The sequence below is a fragment of the Scyliorhinus torazame genome, chromosome 15 (assembly GCF_047496885.1).
Source record: "Scyliorhinus torazame isolate Kashiwa2021f chromosome 15, sScyTor2.1, whole genome shotgun sequence".
NCBI lineage: Eukaryota > Metazoa > Chordata > Chondrichthyes > Carcharhiniformes > Scyliorhinidae > Scyliorhinus > Scyliorhinus torazame.
In genome coordinates this window covers 134,186,172-134,206,511 of record NC_092721.1, presented here as the reverse complement: position 1 = coordinate 134,206,511, position 20,340 = coordinate 134,186,172, and the positions used below count along the sequence as shown (strand labels likewise).

At 48.4% G+C, this 20,340-nt stretch overlaps 1 protein-coding gene across 4 annotated transcripts in view; it reads left to right on the top strand.

Moving 5' to 3' along the window:
* Nucleotides 1–20,340, top strand: part of LOC140391832 (solute carrier family 35 member F2-like) — a 142,571-nt gene that overhangs the window by 69,804 nt on the left and 52,427 nt on the right. For all 4 annotated transcript variants that reach the window (XR_011935195.1, XR_011935194.1, XM_072476775.1 and 1 more), the window contains exons 4-6: nucleotides 2,483–2,642; nucleotides 8,643–8,799; nucleotides 11,919–11,971. Coding sequence is in view for 2 of the 4 variants with exons in the window: in XM_072476775.1 (XP_072332876.1) it covers nucleotides 2,483–2,642; nucleotides 8,643–8,799; nucleotides 11,919–11,971 (370 nt within the window). In the remaining 2 variants the exon portion in view is untranslated. The remainder of the gene's footprint in view (nucleotides 1–2,482; nucleotides 2,643–8,642; nucleotides 8,800–11,918; nucleotides 11,972–20,340) is intronic.

Here is a 20,340-nt window from a genome sequence, read left to right as displayed (position 1 = left end):
TGTCTGGGTAACTAACCCACTATGATCCTGGAAAGCCTTTGCTCGTCACATGTGATGCATCCCCGTATGGAATTGGGGCCGTCCTGTCCCACAAGATGGAGAACGGGGCCGAGCGACCAATAGCTTTCGCCTCCCGCACATTGACTGCAGCGGAGAAAAAGTATGCGCAGATCGAGAAGGTGGGCCTGGCAGTGGTTTTTGCGGTGAAACGCTTCCACCAGTACGTGTATGGCCGCCATTTCACTATCGTGGCTGATCATAAGCCTCTGCTGGGACTTTTCAGAGAGGATAAGCCAATACCGCCCATTGCTTCTGCACAGATCCAGCGCTGGGCTTTGTTGCTTGCTGCATACGAGTATTCTCTGGTGCACAAACCAGGTACGCAGACAGCAAATGCCGACGCACTGAGCCGATTGCCTTTATCGACCGGCCCCATGTCGACCCCCACGACCGGTGAGGTGGTTGCAACCCTAAATTTTATGGACACCTTGCCTGTCACGGCATCACAGATCCGTGAGTGGACCCAGACGGAGCCAGTCCTGTCAAAGGTTCGGCACGTAGTCCTGTATGGTGGGCAGCATAGACAGCTCCCAGGCGAGTTGCGGGCATTTTCCTCCAAGCTGTCAGAATTCAGCATGGAAGACGGCATCCTCTTGTGGGGGACGCGTGTGATTGTCCCGGAAAAAGGCCAGGAGCTGATACTAACAGATTTGCACAATGGGCATCCAGGTGTGACCAAAATGAAATGTTGGCCCGGAGTTATTTCTGGTGGCCAGGCCTCGACACCGACATTGAGAAGGTGGCCCAAAACTGCTCCATTTGCCAGGAGCATCAGAAGCTTCCGCCGGCCGCGCCCCTACATCACTGGGAATGGCCAGGGCGGCCTTGGGCATGCTTGCATGCAGATTTCGCAGGCCCTTTTCAAGGATCCATGTTCCTTCTACTAATTGACGCCCAGTCTAAATGGCTAGAGGTGCATAAGATGCAGGGGACAACGTCCTGCGCAACATTTGAAAAGATGCGTTTATCGTTTAGTACGCATGGCCTCCCCGAGGTGCTGGTCATGGATAACGGCACTCCATTCACGAGTGAGGAGTTTGTGAGGTCACGAAGGTGAACGGCATCCGCCATATCCGCACTGCTCCTTACCACCCGGCTTCAAATGGGTTGGCAGAGCGCGCAGTGCAGACACTCAAAAGAGGCCTAAAGAAGCAGTCTTCCGGATCAATGGACACGAGACTGGCTCGCTTTTTGTTTACATATAGGACCACCCCCCATGCAGTGACTGGGGTAGCTCCCGCAGAACTCCTAATGGGCCGGAGACTTCGCACCCGCCTTAGTATGGTTTTCCCGGACATTGGCGCAAAAGTACGCCGCACACAAGAACGGCAGGGACAGGGATTTTCTCGGCATCGGCCGATTCGGCAGTTTGCGCCCGGTGACCCAGTGTTCGTTCGGAATTTTGCTGGTGGTGCCCAATGGGTTCCTGGTGTAATCTTTCGCCAAATGGGCCCTATATCTTACCAGGTGCAAGCCCAGGGTCGTCTCCAGCGCAAACATGTAGACCACGTTCGGTCCAGAAGACTATCCCCTCAAAGGATTCCTCGCCCCCGGAGCTCATTTCTGCAGCCGCAGAGACCAGAGACAAGGGAAGGTAGTCCTCACAATCTTCCACTGGTGCCTCACTCGAAGCCTGCGCAGGTCATTACGGAACCGAATGGAGATAGAGACCCTGACATGACGGAGGCAGCAGACTCTGACTCCAAGATGGAGACACAGGATGCATCAGAGGGGGAATCCTCGGGTCCACGGGCCGTGGATGTACAACCGTTGCGCCGTTCATCACGGAAGCGCCGGTCTCCGTCTCGTTATACGCCGCCTGATCCAGCGCCATGTGCAAATGGTGTCCGGCCTGCGGCCAAACGAGTCCGACACCCTCCTTCGCCAGGGTCTTCGGTGGATTCCTTGGACTTTGGGGAGGAGGGATGTTATAACCTGCCTACGTACCATTGGCTGGGGACGAATGACAATCCCACAATCCTGTGGGAGTATGAGCTTCCCCAATGAGGGAGGCGGAGAAACCATTAGTAAACTCCTAGTATAAATAAAGCTGGCCAGTTCAGGAACCAGCAGGAAGGGGTATGCAGCAAGGGAAGTTACTGCTAGTTATATATATATGTTATTGTAAATAAATGTTATTACTTTGTATCCTTAAAACTCGTGCTGGATTCTTCGTGGCCCTCACAAAAAGTTGTAAGTGAAGTCTGAAATCTTGAAGAAGAGGATGATTAAGGTGCGTACTAATCTTTCTTTTGTTTTATGCTGCTTAGCCTTAGTTTTCCTGAGGCATGGGCGCCATTTTGGACACAAAACAGCATCCATTGTGCCCAAACCATGACACCACAGAGCTGAACTTCCAGTTCATTCTTTATGTCGGTAAATATAAATGAATTGTTAACATGTGTTTGTTATGCACTTTCAGCTCCTAGATTGCGTTGTCATTCCTGTGGTGATGTTCCTATCATGGTTTATCTTACACTCAAGATACAGAATCATCCACTTTGTGGCTGTTTCAATGTGTTTGTTGGGTGTTGGGATTATGGTTGGTGCAGATGTTCTGTCAGCAAAACACCAAGGATTAGGTAAGACGAATTGTTGCAAGAAGCTTGACTGCATCCGGAATTGTATGAAATGTTTTTGAACAGTGTACAGAATATTGTATGAGCTTTAGAAAGTAGGCAAAGCATAAAGTGAGGAAAGAGAGATTCAACACATTAACATAGAGAATAATTGGTGCAGACAGAAGGCACATCGGAGGTATCAAATAAATACTTTGCACATGCGCTTACGAAGGAAGAACTTTTCGAAAGATGTAGTAGGTTGCCAGGATACTGAATAATATTGATATAGATTGTAAATAGTTTAGGCCCAAGCACTGATCCCTGTGGCACTTCACTAGTAACAGCTTGCCAACCACAAAAGACTCATTTGTCCCTCTGCTTTCTGATAGTTAACCAATCTATGCTAATATGTTACCCCTGCACCGTGAGTTGTTATTTTGTGCAATGACCTTTGATGTGGCACCTTATCAAAGGCCATAGCGCATTCCAGAATTTTGATTCTATGACAGTGAAGAAACAATGATATAGTTCTAAGTCAGGAAGGTGTGTGACTTGGAAGGGCACTTGGATTTGGTGGTGTTCTATGCTCCTGCTTCCCTTGTCTTCTCGGTGGTAAAGATCACAGGTTTGGAAGGTGCTGTCAAAGGAGCCTTGGCCATCTTAAAAATCCACGCCACAATCTTTACACTTTCTCACTTAACAAAAGTCGATCAGGTTACCTTTAAGTTGATGCTTCTCTAAATTATTGAATCCCAATTATACTAACTGATTTATCCTGGGAGTTAGTTTAATGCCATTGAACTTTTTCCAAAGCCTCAACTTTCAGATCAAATCTGGACTTGGTATTCTTCACGGCGCCGAGGTTCCAGGTTTGATCCTGGCTCTGGATCACTGTCCGTGTGGAGTTTGCACATTCTCCCCGTGTTTGCGTGGGGTTCGCCCCCACAATCCAAAGATGTGCATGGATTGGCCACGCTAAATCACCCTGTAATTGGAAAAACTGAATTGGGTATAAACAAAGAACAAAGAACAAAGAAATGTACAGCACAGGAACAGGCCCTTCGGCCCTCCAAGCCCGTGCCGACCATGCTGCCCGACTAAACTACAATCTTCTACACTTCCTGGGTCCGTATCCCTCTATTCCCATCCTATTCATGTATTTGTCAAGATGCCCCTTAAATGTCACTATCGTCCCTGCTTCCACCACCTCCTCCGGTAGCGAGTTCCAGGCACCCACTACCCTCTGCGTAAAAAGCTTGCCTCGTACATCTACTCTAAACCTTGCCCCTCTCACCTTAAACCTATGCCCCCTAGTAATTGTCCCCTCTACCCTGGGGAAAAGCCTCTGACTATCCACTCTGTCTATGTCCCTCATAATTTTGTAGACCTCTATCAGGTCTCCCCGCAACCTCCTTCGTTCCAGTGAGAACAAACCGAGTTTATTCAACCGCTCCTCATAGCTAATGCCCTCCATACCAGGCAACATTCTGGTAAATCTCTTCTGCACCCTCTCTAAAGCCTTCACATCCTTCTGGTAGTGTGGCGACCAGAATTGAACACTATACTCCAAGTGTGGCCTAACTAAGGTTCTATACAGCTGCAACATGACTTGCCAATTCTTATACTCAATGCCCTGGCCAATGAAGGCAAGCATGCCGTATGCCCTCTTGACTACCTTCTCCACCTGTGTTGCCCCTTTCAATGAACTGTGGACCTGTACTCCTAGATCTCTTTGACTTTCAATACTCTTGAGGGTTCTACCATTCACTGTATATTCCCTACCTGCATTAGACCTTCCAAAATGCATTACCTCACATTTGTCCGGATTAAACTCCATGTATTCTAAATTTATTTTTAAAAAAAATCTGGACTTGGTATTCTTTTTATTTTAAGCGCATTTTATTCAAACTTGTATCAAAGTAGGTTACAGCAAATAAACACCCCGGGAAACATTCTTCCCAACAATCAACTATACAGATGGTACAGGTTTTCCTCCTTTTTCCCCCCTCCCCCTGCGACGAACAGCTCCTCAAAAACGGTCACAAACATCCCCCACCTTTTCTCGAACTCCCCTGCTGAGCCCCTTAACTCATACGTTATCTTCTCTGGCCACAGGAAGTCGTACAGGTCACCCAACCATGCTGCTACCCCTGGTGGCAATGCCGACCGCCACTCCAGCAAAATTTGTCGCCGTGCAATCAGAGAGGCGAAGGCCATGACATCGGCCTTCCTCCTCACCATGAGCTCCGGCTTCTCTGAAACCCCAAATATCGCCACCAAAGGGTCCAGGTCCACTCCCTCCTCCACTATCCTGGCTAAGACCGCGAACACTCCCGCCCAGAATCTTCCCACTTTTTCACAACCCCAAAACATGTGCGCATGATTCGCTGGCCCCCGCCCACACCTCTCACACTCATCTGCTATCCACTGAAAGAAGCCACTCATTCTCACCCGAGTCATATGCACCCTGTGCACCACCCTGAAGTGTATCAGGCTCATCCTTGCACAAGAGGAGATCCCGTTTACCCTGCGCAGTGCCTCACTCCATACTACCCAATTGATCTCCATTCCCAACTCCGCTTCCCATTTCTCCTTGATCTTCACCACCCGCTCGCCTCCCTGCTCCCCCAGCCACTTATATATATCCCCAATTCTTCCCTCCCTTTCCACATCCGGAAGCAACAGTCGCTCCAGCAGGGTGTATCCCGGCTATCTAGGGACCCCCTTGCAGACCTTTCGTGCAAAGTCCCTAACCTGTAGATACCTGAACTCACTACCCCTCGGCAGCTCTACTCTCTCCCTTAGCTCCTCCAGACTGGCGAACCCTTCCTCCAAATACAAATCCCTCACCTTGACCAGCCCCACTTCCATCCACCTCCTGTATACACTATCCATCCTCCCCGGCTCAAACCCATGATTCTCGCACAGCGGCGATAGCACTGACATCCCTTCCACCCTAAAATGCCCCCTCAGCTGATTCCATATCTTCACTGTGGACTGCACCACTGGGCTCCCCGAATACCTACTTGGAGCCATTGGCAATGCTGCCGTCACCATAGCCCTCAAACTAGACCCCTGACAAGATTCCTCCTCCATCCTAACTCACTCTACCCCTTCTCCTTCCCACCACCGCCGCACCTTGTCCACATTTGCCGCCCAATAATAATGAAGCAAGTTTGGCAACGCCAACCCCCCCTGCTTGGACTTGGTATTCTGAGTGAAACCTGCCCAAGGTCTTGCACAAGAACAAAATAGCATGCCTCGTCTTATAATCAATTTTCCAATGACTACACCCAATTCACTTTAACGATTTCTTCACGGCATTGGCATGGGGGAGATGCAGAGAAAAGGAAGGGCAGGATCATGGAGACAACTTGTAAACAAGGTGAGAATTTAAAAATTGCTTAACCAGGGACCAATGTAGGTCAGCAAGGGCTTCATTGCTGTCAAGAGGTCATGTAGCACCACACTCAGACCATTGCGCCCCAACCTCAACTGATAGCACATGTGCCAGAAAATGGACAGGACCTGAGGGCTACCACAGCAGCAGACATTCAGTAACCATTTTAAGTACTCTCTCAAAACCAGCACAAGGAGATACAGAGCAACCTTAATCCAAAATAGCTGGAACCTCACACAGAAAACAGAAGTGGAAGTAGGCCATTTGGCCCATCAAGCCAGCTCCACCTTCAATGTGATCATGGCTGATCCTCTATTTCAATGCCACACTCTTGCTCTCTCCCCATATCCTTTGATGCCATTCGTGCCCAGAAATCTATTTTTTTCTTAAATACAATGTTACTTGGCCTCCACAGCCTTATGTGGTAGAGAATTCCACAGGTTCACCACCCTCTGAGTGAAGAAATGTCTCCTAATCTCAGTCCTAAATGGTCTACCTCTATCCTCAGTCTGTGGACCCATGTTCTAGACTCCCCCAGCTAATGAAACAATATCCCTGCATCGAGTCTGTCCAATCCTGTCACAATTAGATATGTTTCAATGAGTACCCTCTTCAGTGAGTACTCATGTAGCACCCTAACTGGGGCATCACCTAGAAAAAGCACTCGGATGTGTTTGTGGAGACACACATAGGCCCATAACTTCAGGGTTCCCCAAAGTTGCATTTAGGGATTACCCCTATGATGCACTGGGAATGCCTCTCAGAAGTTCCCACATAAGGATTTACCCAGCAATTGTCCAGAGGATCTAACTTCCTCTGGACAATTGCGCTAGACTGGGAACTATCCAATAGAAGTGATTTAAATTGGTAACTCCGAATGGTTCTGCCAGTTTTAACCTGATCGTTACTCTGAAAGAGTTGGATGGGGAAAAAAATCTTCTAACTCCAGAGTAACTATTTAAATACCCAGACCCAGCCTCCTGGCCCAACCTGCAACCATGCCCTACCCCTCCAACCTGGCAACACCCCCCCCCCCCCCGCCCAGATCACCCCCCCCCCCCGCCACCCCCGGCCTGACTCGACCTGCCCCCCCCAACCTCCGGGACTGGCCCGACCCGCACACCCCATCACCACTGGTCCGACCCCACCCAACTCAGTCTGACCCACCCCCTCCTTATCTCTCTCCCCCCCCCTTGAGGGGCTGAGCCTCTCATCCCTCCCCAGGTCCGTCCCCCACCCCCTGCAGGTCTGACTCCAGGTGATCACAATCTATCCAGGCCCTGCTCTAAGTAACCAATATTTGGTTCAAATATCATGCGATAGACATAAAGGCCTTATTGTAGCTGAGCTTAGTTCTGTATTTAGTTCTTGTGAGTGTTATTAACCATGACTGCAGGGAGCAATGGTGATCTCTTGTTCAAATAAGCCAGGCTGGGAAGATTCCATCAATGATTAACTGGTCCTTGGGGTATCTTACCTTGGGAGTGAAGTGCACTGCCAAGGTGTTCCGCTGGTGCTTGTTTGGGAATGTGATAACATGTGTTTGTAACAGCGAACAAGAAAAGCATCAGTGCATTTCTTTATACATTTATGCCCGATGAAAGTGACAATTGTTACTGATGTCCCTTGTGGTAGACTAGAAGGATCCAGAAGCAGATAAAACCATGATGGTGTTGACCTTCAGTACCCTTGCATTGCTGTTCCTGTCAATTTGTCTGCAGTTCAGCTTGTAATGGATGGCACAACTTTGTCACTGCCTTCTTGGTAATGGACCTCAGTCTGTTAAGGCAGTTCTCATCAGATATTCTCAAGTAGCTACGTCTGAGTCTATAGGCATTATTTTTTGGGATAATGGTAATCTGTTTCTTGTGTAGGGGAATTTCATAAGATGTTAGTCAGTGCTGATTACCAGTTTAAGAAAAATGTTAAGAGGTGGGCCACTGGATAAATAGATACCTAGTTTAAGAGAGTTGGGGCTTACTGCTTTCGAAAAATGTCGAGTTTTGACTGCAATTCTTCATTGAAAGAATTAGACATGGTTCAAGATGGCAGACAATTCTAGTTGAATAGGGTAGGTAGTATTAAGGGACATAGGGATAAGATATGTGAGCGTAGAACTAGTTTAGACGTTAGGAAAATGAATTGTTGGCCTTTGGAGTAACTTGTCACACCATGCTGGGAAAAGGACAGAGGACATGATCCTTTTCATATGCTTGCAATATAAGAAATCCAGAGCATAAAATTACCATTTAGCAAATCAAATGTAGTCCATCTAGAGTTAGCATATCATTATATGATCATAAACTTCCTTTTTATTCTTTTGGGAACATTAGTTTCCTCCTTTGATCTCTCTGATAGTGTAATGAATATCTCAATATCACTTCTTACCAGGTTGCAAATCATCTCATTTTTAAAAGTGCTGCTTGATTGATCCTGAATCAATTACTTTCTATGGACATTTGTATTATATATTTATCAACATGCTTCAAATATTTCTATTTGCTCAAATATGAAAGTTGCTGTGTATTCTCAAAATATAGTTCTGAATTATTATAAAAGGTAACTTTATTGATGGTTTGAATTTTTCTTAAGTGGATTTGGTGTCTTTTTTTTTTAAACAGGTAACAACAAGTTGCTGGGAGACCTTTTTGTCCTGGGGGGTGCTGTACTTTATGGAGTTTCGAATGTGTGTGAAGAATTCTTTGTGAAAAACTTTAGCAGAGAGGAGTTCCTGGGAATGCTCGGCTTATTTGCAACTTTCTTTAGCGGTATACAACTGTAAGGAGTGGCAATGTTTTTCTAAATTGTTTCTTTCTGATTTGTATCTAAATTGGGGAGGGGTTGTGGTGATGTGGTGAAATGGGAATTATGTCAGTGGACCCTGGAAACAGCGTAGAGGGAGTACAGAGGCTGCCGGGTGACAAGGTGGGCTGGACGGAAAGGCCCGCCTTGGTGCTGTGGACTTTGTCCCCGCTATGAAAAAAAGAATGAAACAAAAAAACAGTTCTCCAGCACTCACCCCTCACACTTCCACTCCCCCCCCCCACATATTCCCCATGCCCCGTCCATGCAAACCCATGCCATCTCATGCCCCCAGTCATCCCTTGGCCCTTCATAACCTCCATGTAAACCTATGTCCCTCCACCTTCCACTGCATCGCCTCTGTGCCAACTTAGTGCAACATCAAGACCCCCCCCCCCCCACCACTCACCACCCTGTGCTCTTAAGGCACCCATTACAACTCTCTCAGTATTCGCCGTGGACAGAATTCAGGACCCGTGCTCAGATTAAATTAAGTCCTCAAATTTCTATTGATGAATTCACTATTTTAAAAACTATCATTGATAAAATCAAACAATTCACTACATTTAACTTCTTTAAAATCCCCAGTCCCTTGTAACAACAAACAATTGCATTCATATGCCCACTTTCAAGGCTTTATAAACATTGTCGATCAAACTGTGAACTGACAGGTTGTGAAATCAATCATGCAGCTCTAACCCTCAGGCCTATGTCAGCAGACAGTGTGAAATAGCAAGCACTGGTTTTTTAAAACTGAGGACAGAATTTAACATTTTTTTAAAGGATCATAGAATTCCGACAGTACAGAAGGAGGCCACTTGGCCCATCGAGTCTGCTATGCAGGTATCCTCTGAAAGAGCACCCAACTGAGGCCCAATCCCCTCCCACTCTCCCCAGAACCCCACCTAGGGGCAATTTAGTATGGCCAATCAACCTAACCTGCATATCTTTGGACTGTAGGAGGAAACCGGAGAACCCAGAGGAAACCCACGCAGACACTGGGAGAATGTGCAAACTCCACACAGACAGTCAGCTGAGGTCAGAATCGAACCCAGGTCCCTGGCACTGTGAGGCAGCAGTGCTAACCATTGTGCCACCGTGCCACCTTAAGGGCAAGAGACTTAAATTTCTTGACAGTTTAACATTCCCTTAGACAGTTCCCTTTCACAGTTTCAGTGAACCTTTTCTTTCTTTATTTATGGGATGTGGGTATCGCTGGCTAGGCCAGTATTTATTGCCAGTTGACAGTTCCAGAGTTTATCCACTTTTTGCACAGATTCACATCTACTTTTAACTGTTCCAAATTGCACCTTACCTCTCCCAAAGAGCACCCTTCTCACCTTCAAACTCTGCTAACTTTAGACTATCTCCTACCAAGTCTAAAGTGGACAGGCTGTGTTTTAGAAATACCACTAGCCAAAATTTGATCAGCCTAAAGGCAGCTGCACTTCAATATGTGCAGTCGCCTCTGTGAAACATGGATGTGTAAAGTACAACCTGTTTCTGTCCCCCGCAGCCCGCATTCCCCCCACCCCCGCTGCAGAAATGGTGGGGACCAGGTTCAGGGGTGGGATTTCTGCATCCTTGTCTCCAGAACTATTTGTGCTCAGGTGGAGAGTCTGTGTGAAAATTCAGGCCAATAATTTCCATATTGAACTTTGAAAACAGCTCCCATGATAGATTCATGCGAAATGTTTGCACATATTCATCGAATCATAGAATCCTTATAGTGTAGAAGGAGGCCATTCAGCCCATCGAGTCTGCACCGACCCTTCAAAAGACCACTCTACCTGGGCCCAATCCCCTGCCTTATTTCTGCAACCCCACCCTAAGGGGAACTTACCATGACTAATCCACCTAATCTGCACATCTTTGGACTGTGGGAGGAAACTGGAGAACCTGGAGGAAACCTCATGCAGACACGACGGGAATGTGCAAACTTCACACAGTCACCTGAGGTTGGAATGTAGCCCAGATCCCTGGCACTGGGAGGCAGCAGTGCTGGCCACTGTGCCACCATGCTGCCCAGCTAACCACTGTGCCGTCCAGCAACAGACACAATGGGAAGAAAAAATACATTAATCAAAAATGTATTTTGATTTGGCTGCAGGATGTCTTCCTCGGGATTACAATAAACTGGGTATTATGTTATTCAGTGGTGTTCAACCTTTGTTTACCATTTATTATGAAGAGAAAACCTGTTTCTTCAGGAGAACTATGGTAATGTGCAACAGGTATGAATCATCATCAGACAAACCGGCTACTGTGTCTAGTCAGAACCCACATAGATTTATTTCAATTTAATCAGGTTAAGTAATAATCTCGGTCAAGTCCCACTCATAAGAAGTGACTTAAAATGTAATTTACACATGGAGTACAGCTCCATATCTTTGAATGGGTTAGCAAAGAATTTCACTCTGGGTGATTGTGAATGTCACTCTAATATTTCTGTCATTGTGACAGTTCAGCATAAAAAATGCAAATATATAATTCTTATTACAATATTTCAATATGCATTTTAGTTCATATATCGTGATAGATCGCTGCCAGTGAAATATCAGGCATTAATTGAACAATAGCGAGCGAGATGAATTTTATAAGAGCATAAGGCACAACAGCAAATCTCTTGATTTGACTACTGTTTTACATATTTACATTCTATAACAAATATAATTTAGGTGGTAATTGATGTGGTTTGGTTCATTCTGCTGACTACGGTTTGGATGTTTAATAATATTAGTGAGAATTATTCTGAATGATGTGGGTACCTAAGATGAGTGATCTCAGTCATGGAGTTATATGGTATTGCTACTCATACAATAGCAGCAATGTTTAGTTTTGATAGCACGATTCAGGAAGATAGGTTTATGTACTTAAGTTTTGACAATATATAATGATAGCATGCTCATAAATCACTTTAAAATTATAATTACATGCTGCTATATATGGAATAAAATCAATAGGGAAGATGTAGAACATTAAGAAGAATATGGCACGGGAAAGGGAATGAAACAAAAGATTGTCTTGTGAAAAAAGTGTTCAGAATGTTCTTGTTATTGATCTTAAAATTCAGACTTTTCATTTTCTTCTTGTAGAAGCATTCTGGAACGTGATGCAATTGCAAACATTAATTGGAATTGGCAAGTCGGTAAGCATCTATTCAACAACAACAGCGTACAGTTATGTAATCCTTTTAACATAGTTAAATGTCCCAATGCATTTAAGATCAATGCAAAACATTTTTGAAACGGAACCACAGAAAGAGGTATCAGGATAGATGATCAAAACTGGTCGGAGAGTTGAGTTTGAAGGAGGATCTTAAAGGTAGAGAGAAGGAAAGTTTTGGGAGATATATCTAGAGCTTAAGGTAAAGGCAACTGAAAGTGCGTCTACGAAAATTGAAGCAATTAAAATCGGGGATTTGCAATAAACCAGAATGGGAGGAATGCAGAGATCGTTAAGGCCTGTAGAGCAGGAGGTGGTTCCAGAGATAGGGAGGGATGAGGCCATGGAGGAATTTGCAAACAATTAAGGGAAAACCAGCTGATGCACAATCAATTACTCGGGAGACAAGGAGAGTCATACTAATCGGCTATAATCAGCTAGAACTGTACCCAGCAGCTTCAATACAGACAGTGAAGGCTGCTGGGATGGCATTGGTTCTTATACCCTGCCTCTCAGGGTGGAGCTATGTGCGTTAGCCAATGGTAGACTCCTAGGTCTAGCCAATGGGCATCCACCTCTCAGGTACTGCAATACCTAGTATTACCACATTCACCCCCTGTTAAAAAAAAGGACCCAACGGGGTGATGGCCAGTGTTACTGTCACCTTTTGCATGGTAGGACCAGGTATTGCAGGTACCGTGATGTCGCAGGTAACAGAGAAAGTTTTTATTGATTTATGTTGCAGCAATCAGACGATCCGGTGGCCTGGTCGTCCTTCTGGAGCGTCTGGGCTTCGGCGATGATCCTGGTGTAGGCCCCGGCGGTTGTGGCTCCGGGAACGTGGTGTCTTCCTCCCTGGCAGCTTTGTCACCCCTAGGCGGCGCTGTTGGGGCGAAAAGTGGGCGGGGGGGAGGGGCGCCTGTAGGGGGCGTCGGTGCCTGATCGGCGCTGAGTAGGGGCGGCGGCAGTACTGACCCTCCGGTCAGGTGCTGCGGGGAGGGTGGGGGCAATGGTGCGGGTGCGCGTGGGGCTCCGGCGGGCGCCAGGTCCCGAAGGGAGACCGTGTCTTGGCGGCTGTCAGGGAACGCTACGTAGGCGTACTGGGGGTTGGCATGCAGCAGGTGGACCCTCTCGACCAACGGGTCTAACTTGTGCGCTCTCACATGTTTCCGGATCAGGACGGGTCCGGGTGTCACTAGCCAGGTTGGGAGCGAGGTCCCGGAGGAGAACTTCCTGGGGAAGACAAGGAGACGTTCGTGAGGTGTCTGGTTTGTGGTAGTACAGAGCAGCGACCGAATGGAGTGAAGGGCCACTGGGAGGACTTCTTGCCAGCGGGAGACTGGGAGATTCCTGGACCGAAGGGCCAGCAGGACGGTCTTCCAGACTGTTCCGTTCTCCCTCTCTACCTGCCGGTTTCCCCGGGGGTTGTAACTGGTCGTCCTGCTGGAGGCGATGCCTTTGCTGAGCAGGAATTGACGCAGTTCGTCGCTCATGAAGGAGGACCCCCTATCACTGTGTATGTACGCGGGGAAACCGAACAGTGTAAAGATACCCTGGAGGGCCTTGATGACGGTGGTTGTGGTCATGTCTGGGCAGGGGATGGCGAATGGGAACCGGGAGTATGCGTCAATCACGTTCAGGAAGTACGTGTTGCGGTCGGTGGAGGGGAGGGGGCCTTTGAAATCCATGCTGAGGCGTTCAAAGGGACGGGAAGCCTTTATCAGGTGCACCCTCTCTGGCCGGTAGAAGTGCGGTTTGCACTCCGCGCAGATTTGGCAGTCCCTGGTGACGGTCCTGACCTCCTCGATGGAGTAGGGCAGGTTGCGGGTCTTGATAAAATGGAAAAAGTGAGTGATCCCCGGGTGGCAGAGGTCCTCGTGAAGGGATCGGAGGCAGTCCACTTGTGCTGTGGCACAGGTGCCGCTGGACAGGGCATCAGGAGGCTCATTTAGCTTCCCCGGATGGTACAAGATCTCGTAATTGAAGGTGGAGAGTTATAGAACATAGAACAGTACAGCACAGTACAGGCCCTTAGGCCCACAATGTTGTGCCGACCATGTATCCTAATCAAGGTTCAACCTAACCTACACCCCTTCAAATTACTGCTGTCCAACGCCTGTCCAAGAGTCGCTTAAATGTCACTAATGACTCTGACTCCATCACCTCTGCTGGCAGTGCATTCCACACACCCACCACTCTCCGTGTAAAGAACCTATCCCTAACATCTCCCCTATACCTTCCTCCAATCACCTTAACAGCATATCAACTCATAGGGGCTGGTTTAGCACAATGGGTAAACAGCTGGCTTGTGATGCAGAGCAAGGCCAGCAGCGCGGGTTCTATTCCCATACCGGCCTCCCCGAACAGGTGCCGGAAAGTGGCGACTAGGGGCTTTTCACAGTAATTTCATTGAAGCCTACTTGTGACAATCAGCGATTATTATAATTATGTTCCCCTCGTGACAGCCATTTCTGCCCTGGGGAAAAGTCTCTGGCTATCCACTCTATCCATGCCTCTCATCACCTTGTAACCTCTATCAATTCACCTCTCTTCCTTCTTCGCTCCAGTGAGAAAAGCCCCAGTTCCCTCAACCTTTCTTCATAAGATATGCACTCCAGTCCATGCAGCATCCTGGTAAATCTCCTCTGCACCAATATAATGCTTTCTGTTTTCGATACTACTGAATCTTGCAGTACAACCAAAATTGCAAATTAATTTTGAATTGCAGGCACTTTTGTTGTGGATCACTCTTGAATGGAGTTGAAACAGTCAAAACAGATATAGAATCCTTGTAGTCAGGGAAAATAAATTTGTTATTATTAGCCCAGGTTACATTTGGGTACAGGCCACAAAAGTGAAATGACAGCACACCAACTCATTGTCTCAGCAAGACCTTGAACAGGCAATTGCAAAAAGGAAAACTGACAAAACATTCCGTAAATGCAGCAAAACACATGAAAATGACAGCATGGAAACAGTGTTCTGCCATACTGGGTCCTCATCTTCCTGCCCCCTACTGCTCCAATTATGCATGTATAAGTGGAGCTTTATCTATTTATCATTTGTGTGGCAAAAGTGCGCTTAGCACTTTGACGGGCAGCACGGTAGCATTGTGGATAGCACAATTGCTTCACAGCTCCAGGGTCCCAGGTTCGATTCCGGCTTGGGTCACTGTCTATGCGGAGTCTGCACATCCTCCCCGTGTGTGCGTGGGTTTCCTCCGGGTGCTCCGGTTTCCTCCCACAGTCTAAAGATGTGCAGGTTAGGTGGATTGGCCATGGTAAATTGCCCTTAGTATTCAAAATTGCCCTTGGTGCTGGGTGGGGTTACTGGGTTATGGGGATAGGGTGGAAGTGTGGGCTTGGGTAGGGTGCTCTTTCCAAGAGCCGGTGTAGACTCGATGGGCCGAATGGCCTCCTTCTGCACTGTAAATTTTATGATTCTATTTTAAAAAAATATATATTTTATTCAAAATTTTTGGCCAACCATGACAGTACAAATTGTATCCTTTACACAGTAATATAACAATATAAATAACAATGGCCAGTTTTAAGCAAGAAATAAATAATATATATAAACAACATCAAAATTAAAAAACAAAACAACAAACAAAACAAAACTAAATGGCAACTGCCTTGTCCCAAATAAATACTCTCCAAAAATACAATTCAGCAGTCCAATATACAATTACCTATAACAACGACCTATACATATTATACATATACACTAACATCCCTGAGAGTCCTTCTGGTTCCTCCCCCCCCCCTCCCCCCTCCTCCCCCCCGGGTTGCTGTTGCTGTCTTCTTCTTTTCCATTCCCTCTATCTTTCTGTGAGGTATTCGACGAACGGTTGCCACCGCCTGGTGAACCCTTGAGCCAATCCCCTGAGGACGAACTTAATCCGTTCCAACTTTATAAACCCTGCCATGTCATTTATCCAGGTCTCCACACCCGGGGGCTTGGCTTCCTTCCACATCAACAGTATCCTGCGCCGGGCTACTAGGGACGCAAAGGCCAAAACATCAGCCTCTTTCACCTCCTGCACTCCCGGCTCCTCTGCAACCCCGAATATAGCCAACCCCCAGCTCGGTTCGACCTGGACCCCCACCACCTTCGAAAGCACCTTTGTCACCCCCACCCAAAACCCCTGTAGTGCCGGACATGACCAGAACATGTGGGTGTGATTCGCTGGGCTTCTCGAGCATCTCGCACACCTATCCTCTACTCCAAAAAATTTACTGAGCCGTGCTCCAGCCATATGCGCCCTGTGTAACACCTTAAATTGTATCAGGCTTAGCCTGGCACACGAGGACGATGAGTTTACCATACTTAGGGCATCAGCCCACAGCCCCTCCTCAATCTCCTCCCCCAGCTCCTCTTCCCATTTCCCTTTCAGCTCATCTACCATAATCTCCCCCTCGTCCCTCATTTCCCTATATATGTCTGATACCTTACCGTCCCCCACCCATGTCTTTGAGATCACTCTGTCCTGCACCTCCTGCGTCGGGAGATGCGGGAATTCCCTCACCTGTTGCCTCGCAAAAGCCCTCAGTTGCATATACCGGAATGCATTCCCTTGGGGCAACCTATATTTTTCGGTCAGCACTCCCAGACTTGCAAACGTCCCATCTACAAACAGATCTCTCAATTGTGTTACTCCTGCTCTTTGCCATGTTCCAAATCCCCCATCCATTCTCCCCGGAGCAAACCTATGGTTATTTCTTATCGGGGACCACACCGAGGCTCCCGTCTTACCCCTATGCCGTCTCCACTGCCCCCAGTTTTTCAGAGTAGCCACCACCACCGGGCTTGTGGTGTATTTCTTCGGTGAGAACGGCAACGGCGCCGTCACCATAGCTTGTAGGCTAGTCCCCCTGCAGGACGCCCTCTCCAATCTCTTCCACGCTGCTCCCTCCTCTTCTCCCATCCACTTACATACCATTGAGATATTGGCGGCCCAGTAGTACTCACTTAGGCTCGGTAGTGCCAGCCCCCCCCTATCCCTACTACGCTGCAAAAATCCCCTCCTCACTCTCGGTGTCTTCCCGGCCCACACAAAATTCATGATATTCTTCTCAATCCTTTTGAAAAAAGCCTTCGTGATCACCACCGGGAGGCACTGAAACACAAAAAGGAATCTCGGGAGGACCACCATTTTAACCGCCTGCACCCTCCCTGCCAGTGACAGGGATACCATGTCCCATCTCTTGAAGTCCTCCTCCATCTGTTCCACCAACCGCGTTAAATTTAACCTATGCAATGTACCCCAATTCTTGGCTATCTGGATCCCCAAGTAGCGAAAGTCCCTTGTTACCTTCCTCAGCGGTAAGTCCTCTATTTCTCTGCTCTGCCCCCCTGGATGCACCACAAACAACTCACTTTTCCCCATGTTCAGTTTATATCCTGAAAATTCTCCAAACTCCCCAAGTATCCGCATTATCTCTGGCATCCCCTCCGCCGGGTCCGCCACATACAACAACAAATCGTCCGCATATAGAGATACCCGGTGTTCTTCTCCTCCCCTGAGTACTCCCCTCCACTTCCTGGAACCCTTCAATGCTATTGCCAGGGGCTCAATCGCCAGTGCAAACAATAATGGGGACAGAGGATATTGCCAGGGGCTCAATCGCCAGTGCAAACAATAATGGGGACAGAGGACATCCCTGCCTCGTCCCTCTATGGAGCCGAAAATATGCAGACCCCCGTCCATTCGTGACCACGCTCGCCATCGGGGCCCTATACAGCAGCTGTACCCATCTAATATACTCATCTCCAAAGCCAAATCTCCTCAACACCTCCCACAAATAATCCCACTCCACTCTATCAAATGCTTTCTCGGCATCCATCGCCACCACTATCTCCGCTTCCCCCTCTGGTGGGGGCATCATCATTACCCCTAGCAGCCTCCGTATATTCGTATTCAGCTGTCTCCCCTTCACAAGCCCAGTTTGGTCCTCATGGACCACCCCCGGGACACAATCCTCTATCCTCATTGCCATTACCGTGGCCAGAATCTTAGCGTCTACATTCAGGAGGGAAATAGGCCTATAGGACCCGCGTTGCAGCGGGTCTTTTTCTTTCTTTAGGAGAAGCGATATCGTTGCCTCTGACATAGTCGGGGGCAGCTGTCCCCTTTCCCTCGCCTCATTAAAGGATCTCATCAGTAACGGGGCGAGCAAGTCCACATATTTCCTGTAAAATTCAACCGGGAATCCATCCGGTCCCGGAGCCTTCCCCGCCTGCATGCTCCTAATTCCTTTCACTACTTCCTCCATTTCGATCTGTGCTCCCAGTCCCACCCTCTCCTGCTCCTCCACCTTAGGAAATTCCAGCTGTTCCAGAAAACACATCATTCTCTCCTTCCCATCCGGGGGCTGAGCTTCATATAATCTTTCATAGAATGCCTTGAACACTCCATTCACTCTCTCCGCTCCCCGCTCCATCTCTCCCTCCTCATCCCTCACTCCCCCTATTTCCCTCGCTGCTCCCCTTTTCCTCAATTGGTGGGCCAGCAACCTGCTCGCCTTCTCCCCATATTCGTATTGTACACCCTGTGCCTTCCTCCACTGTGCCTCTGCAGTACCCGTAGTCAGCAAATCAAATTCTCCGTGTAGCCTTTGCCTTTCCCTGTACAGTCCCTCCTCCGGTGCCTCCGCATATTGCCTGTCCACCCTCAGAAGTTCTTGCAGCAACCACTCCCGTTCCCTACTCTCCTGCTTTCCTTTATGTGCCCTGATTGATATCAGCTCCCCTCTAACCACTGCCTTCAGCGCCTCCCAGACCACTCCCACCTGGACCTCCCCATTATCATTGAGTTCCAAGTACTTTTCAATACACCCCCTCACCCTTAGACACACACCCTCATCCGACATTAGTCCCATGTCCATTCTCCAGGGTGGACGCCGTTCTTTTTCCTCCCCTATCTCCAAGTCCACCTAATGTGGAGCGTGATCCGAAATAGCTATAGCCGTATACTCCGTCCCCCTCACCTTCGGGATCAACGCCCTTCCCAAAACAAAAAAGTCTATTCGCGAATAAACTTTGTGGACATAGGAGAAAAACGAAAACTCCTTACTCCTAGGTCTACTAAATCTCCATGGGTCTACTCCTCCCATCTGCTCCATAAAGTCTTTAAGCACCTTGGCTGCTGCCGGCCTCCTTCCAGTCCTGGACCTCGATCTGTCCAGCCGTGGTTCCAGAACCGTGTTAAAATCTCCACCCATTACCAACTTCCCCACCTCTAGGTCCGGGATACGTCCTAACATGCGCCTCATAAAGTTGGCATCATCCCAGTTCGGGGCATATACGTTCACTAAGACCACCGCCTCCCCCTGTAATTTGCCACTCACCAGCACGTATCTGCCCCCACTATCCGCCACTATGGTCTTTGCCTCAAACATTACCCGCTTCCCCACTAATATAGCCACCCCCCTGTTTTTCGCATCTAGCCCCGAATGAAACACCTGCCCCACCCATCCCTTGCGTAGTCTAACCTGGTCTATCAGTTTCAAATGCGTCTCCTGTAACATAACCACATCTGCCTTAAGCTTCTTTAGGTGTGCGAGTACCCGTGCCCTCTTTATCGGCCCGTTCAGCCCCCTCACATTCCACGTGATCAGCCGGGTTGGGGGGCTCTTTACCTCCCCCCCTTGTCGATTAGCCATCCCCTTTTACCCAGCTCCTCACCCGGTTCCCACGCAGCTGTGTCCCCCTCAGGCGGTGCCCCCCCACCCCGCCCACCCCACCCCATACCAGCTCCCCCTTCTCCCCAGCAGCAGCAACCCAGTAAATCCCCCCCTCCCAACCCCCCCCGCTAGATCCCCCACTAGCGTAGTTACACCCCCCATGTTGCTCCCAGAAGTCAGCAAACTCTGGCCGACCTCGGCTTCCCCCCATGACCTCGGCTCGCACCGTGCGACGCCCCCTCCTTCCTGCTTCCCTATTGCCGCCATAGTTATCATAGCGCGGGAGCAAAGCCCGCGCTTCCCTTTTGGCCCCGCCCCCAATGGCCAACGCCCCCAACTCCTCCACCTCCCTTCCTCCCTCCCCCACAACCTGTGGAAGAGAGAAAAGTTACCGGGTCGCAGGATTAACAACATAAAAATCATCTCTCCCCCCTTTTTCCCCCCTCTCCGCCCCCCATATTCGCCCCACCACTTTGTCTCAAACGTTCTTTTTTAATAGCCCACTCATTCCAATTTCTCTTCAACAATAAATGTCCACGCCTCATCAGGCCGTTTCAAAGTAGTGGTGCTTCCCTTGATATGTGACCCACAGTCTTGCCGTCTGCAGCATTCCAAATTTGATCTTCTTTTTATGAAGCACCGCCTTGGCCCGATTAAAGCTCGCCCT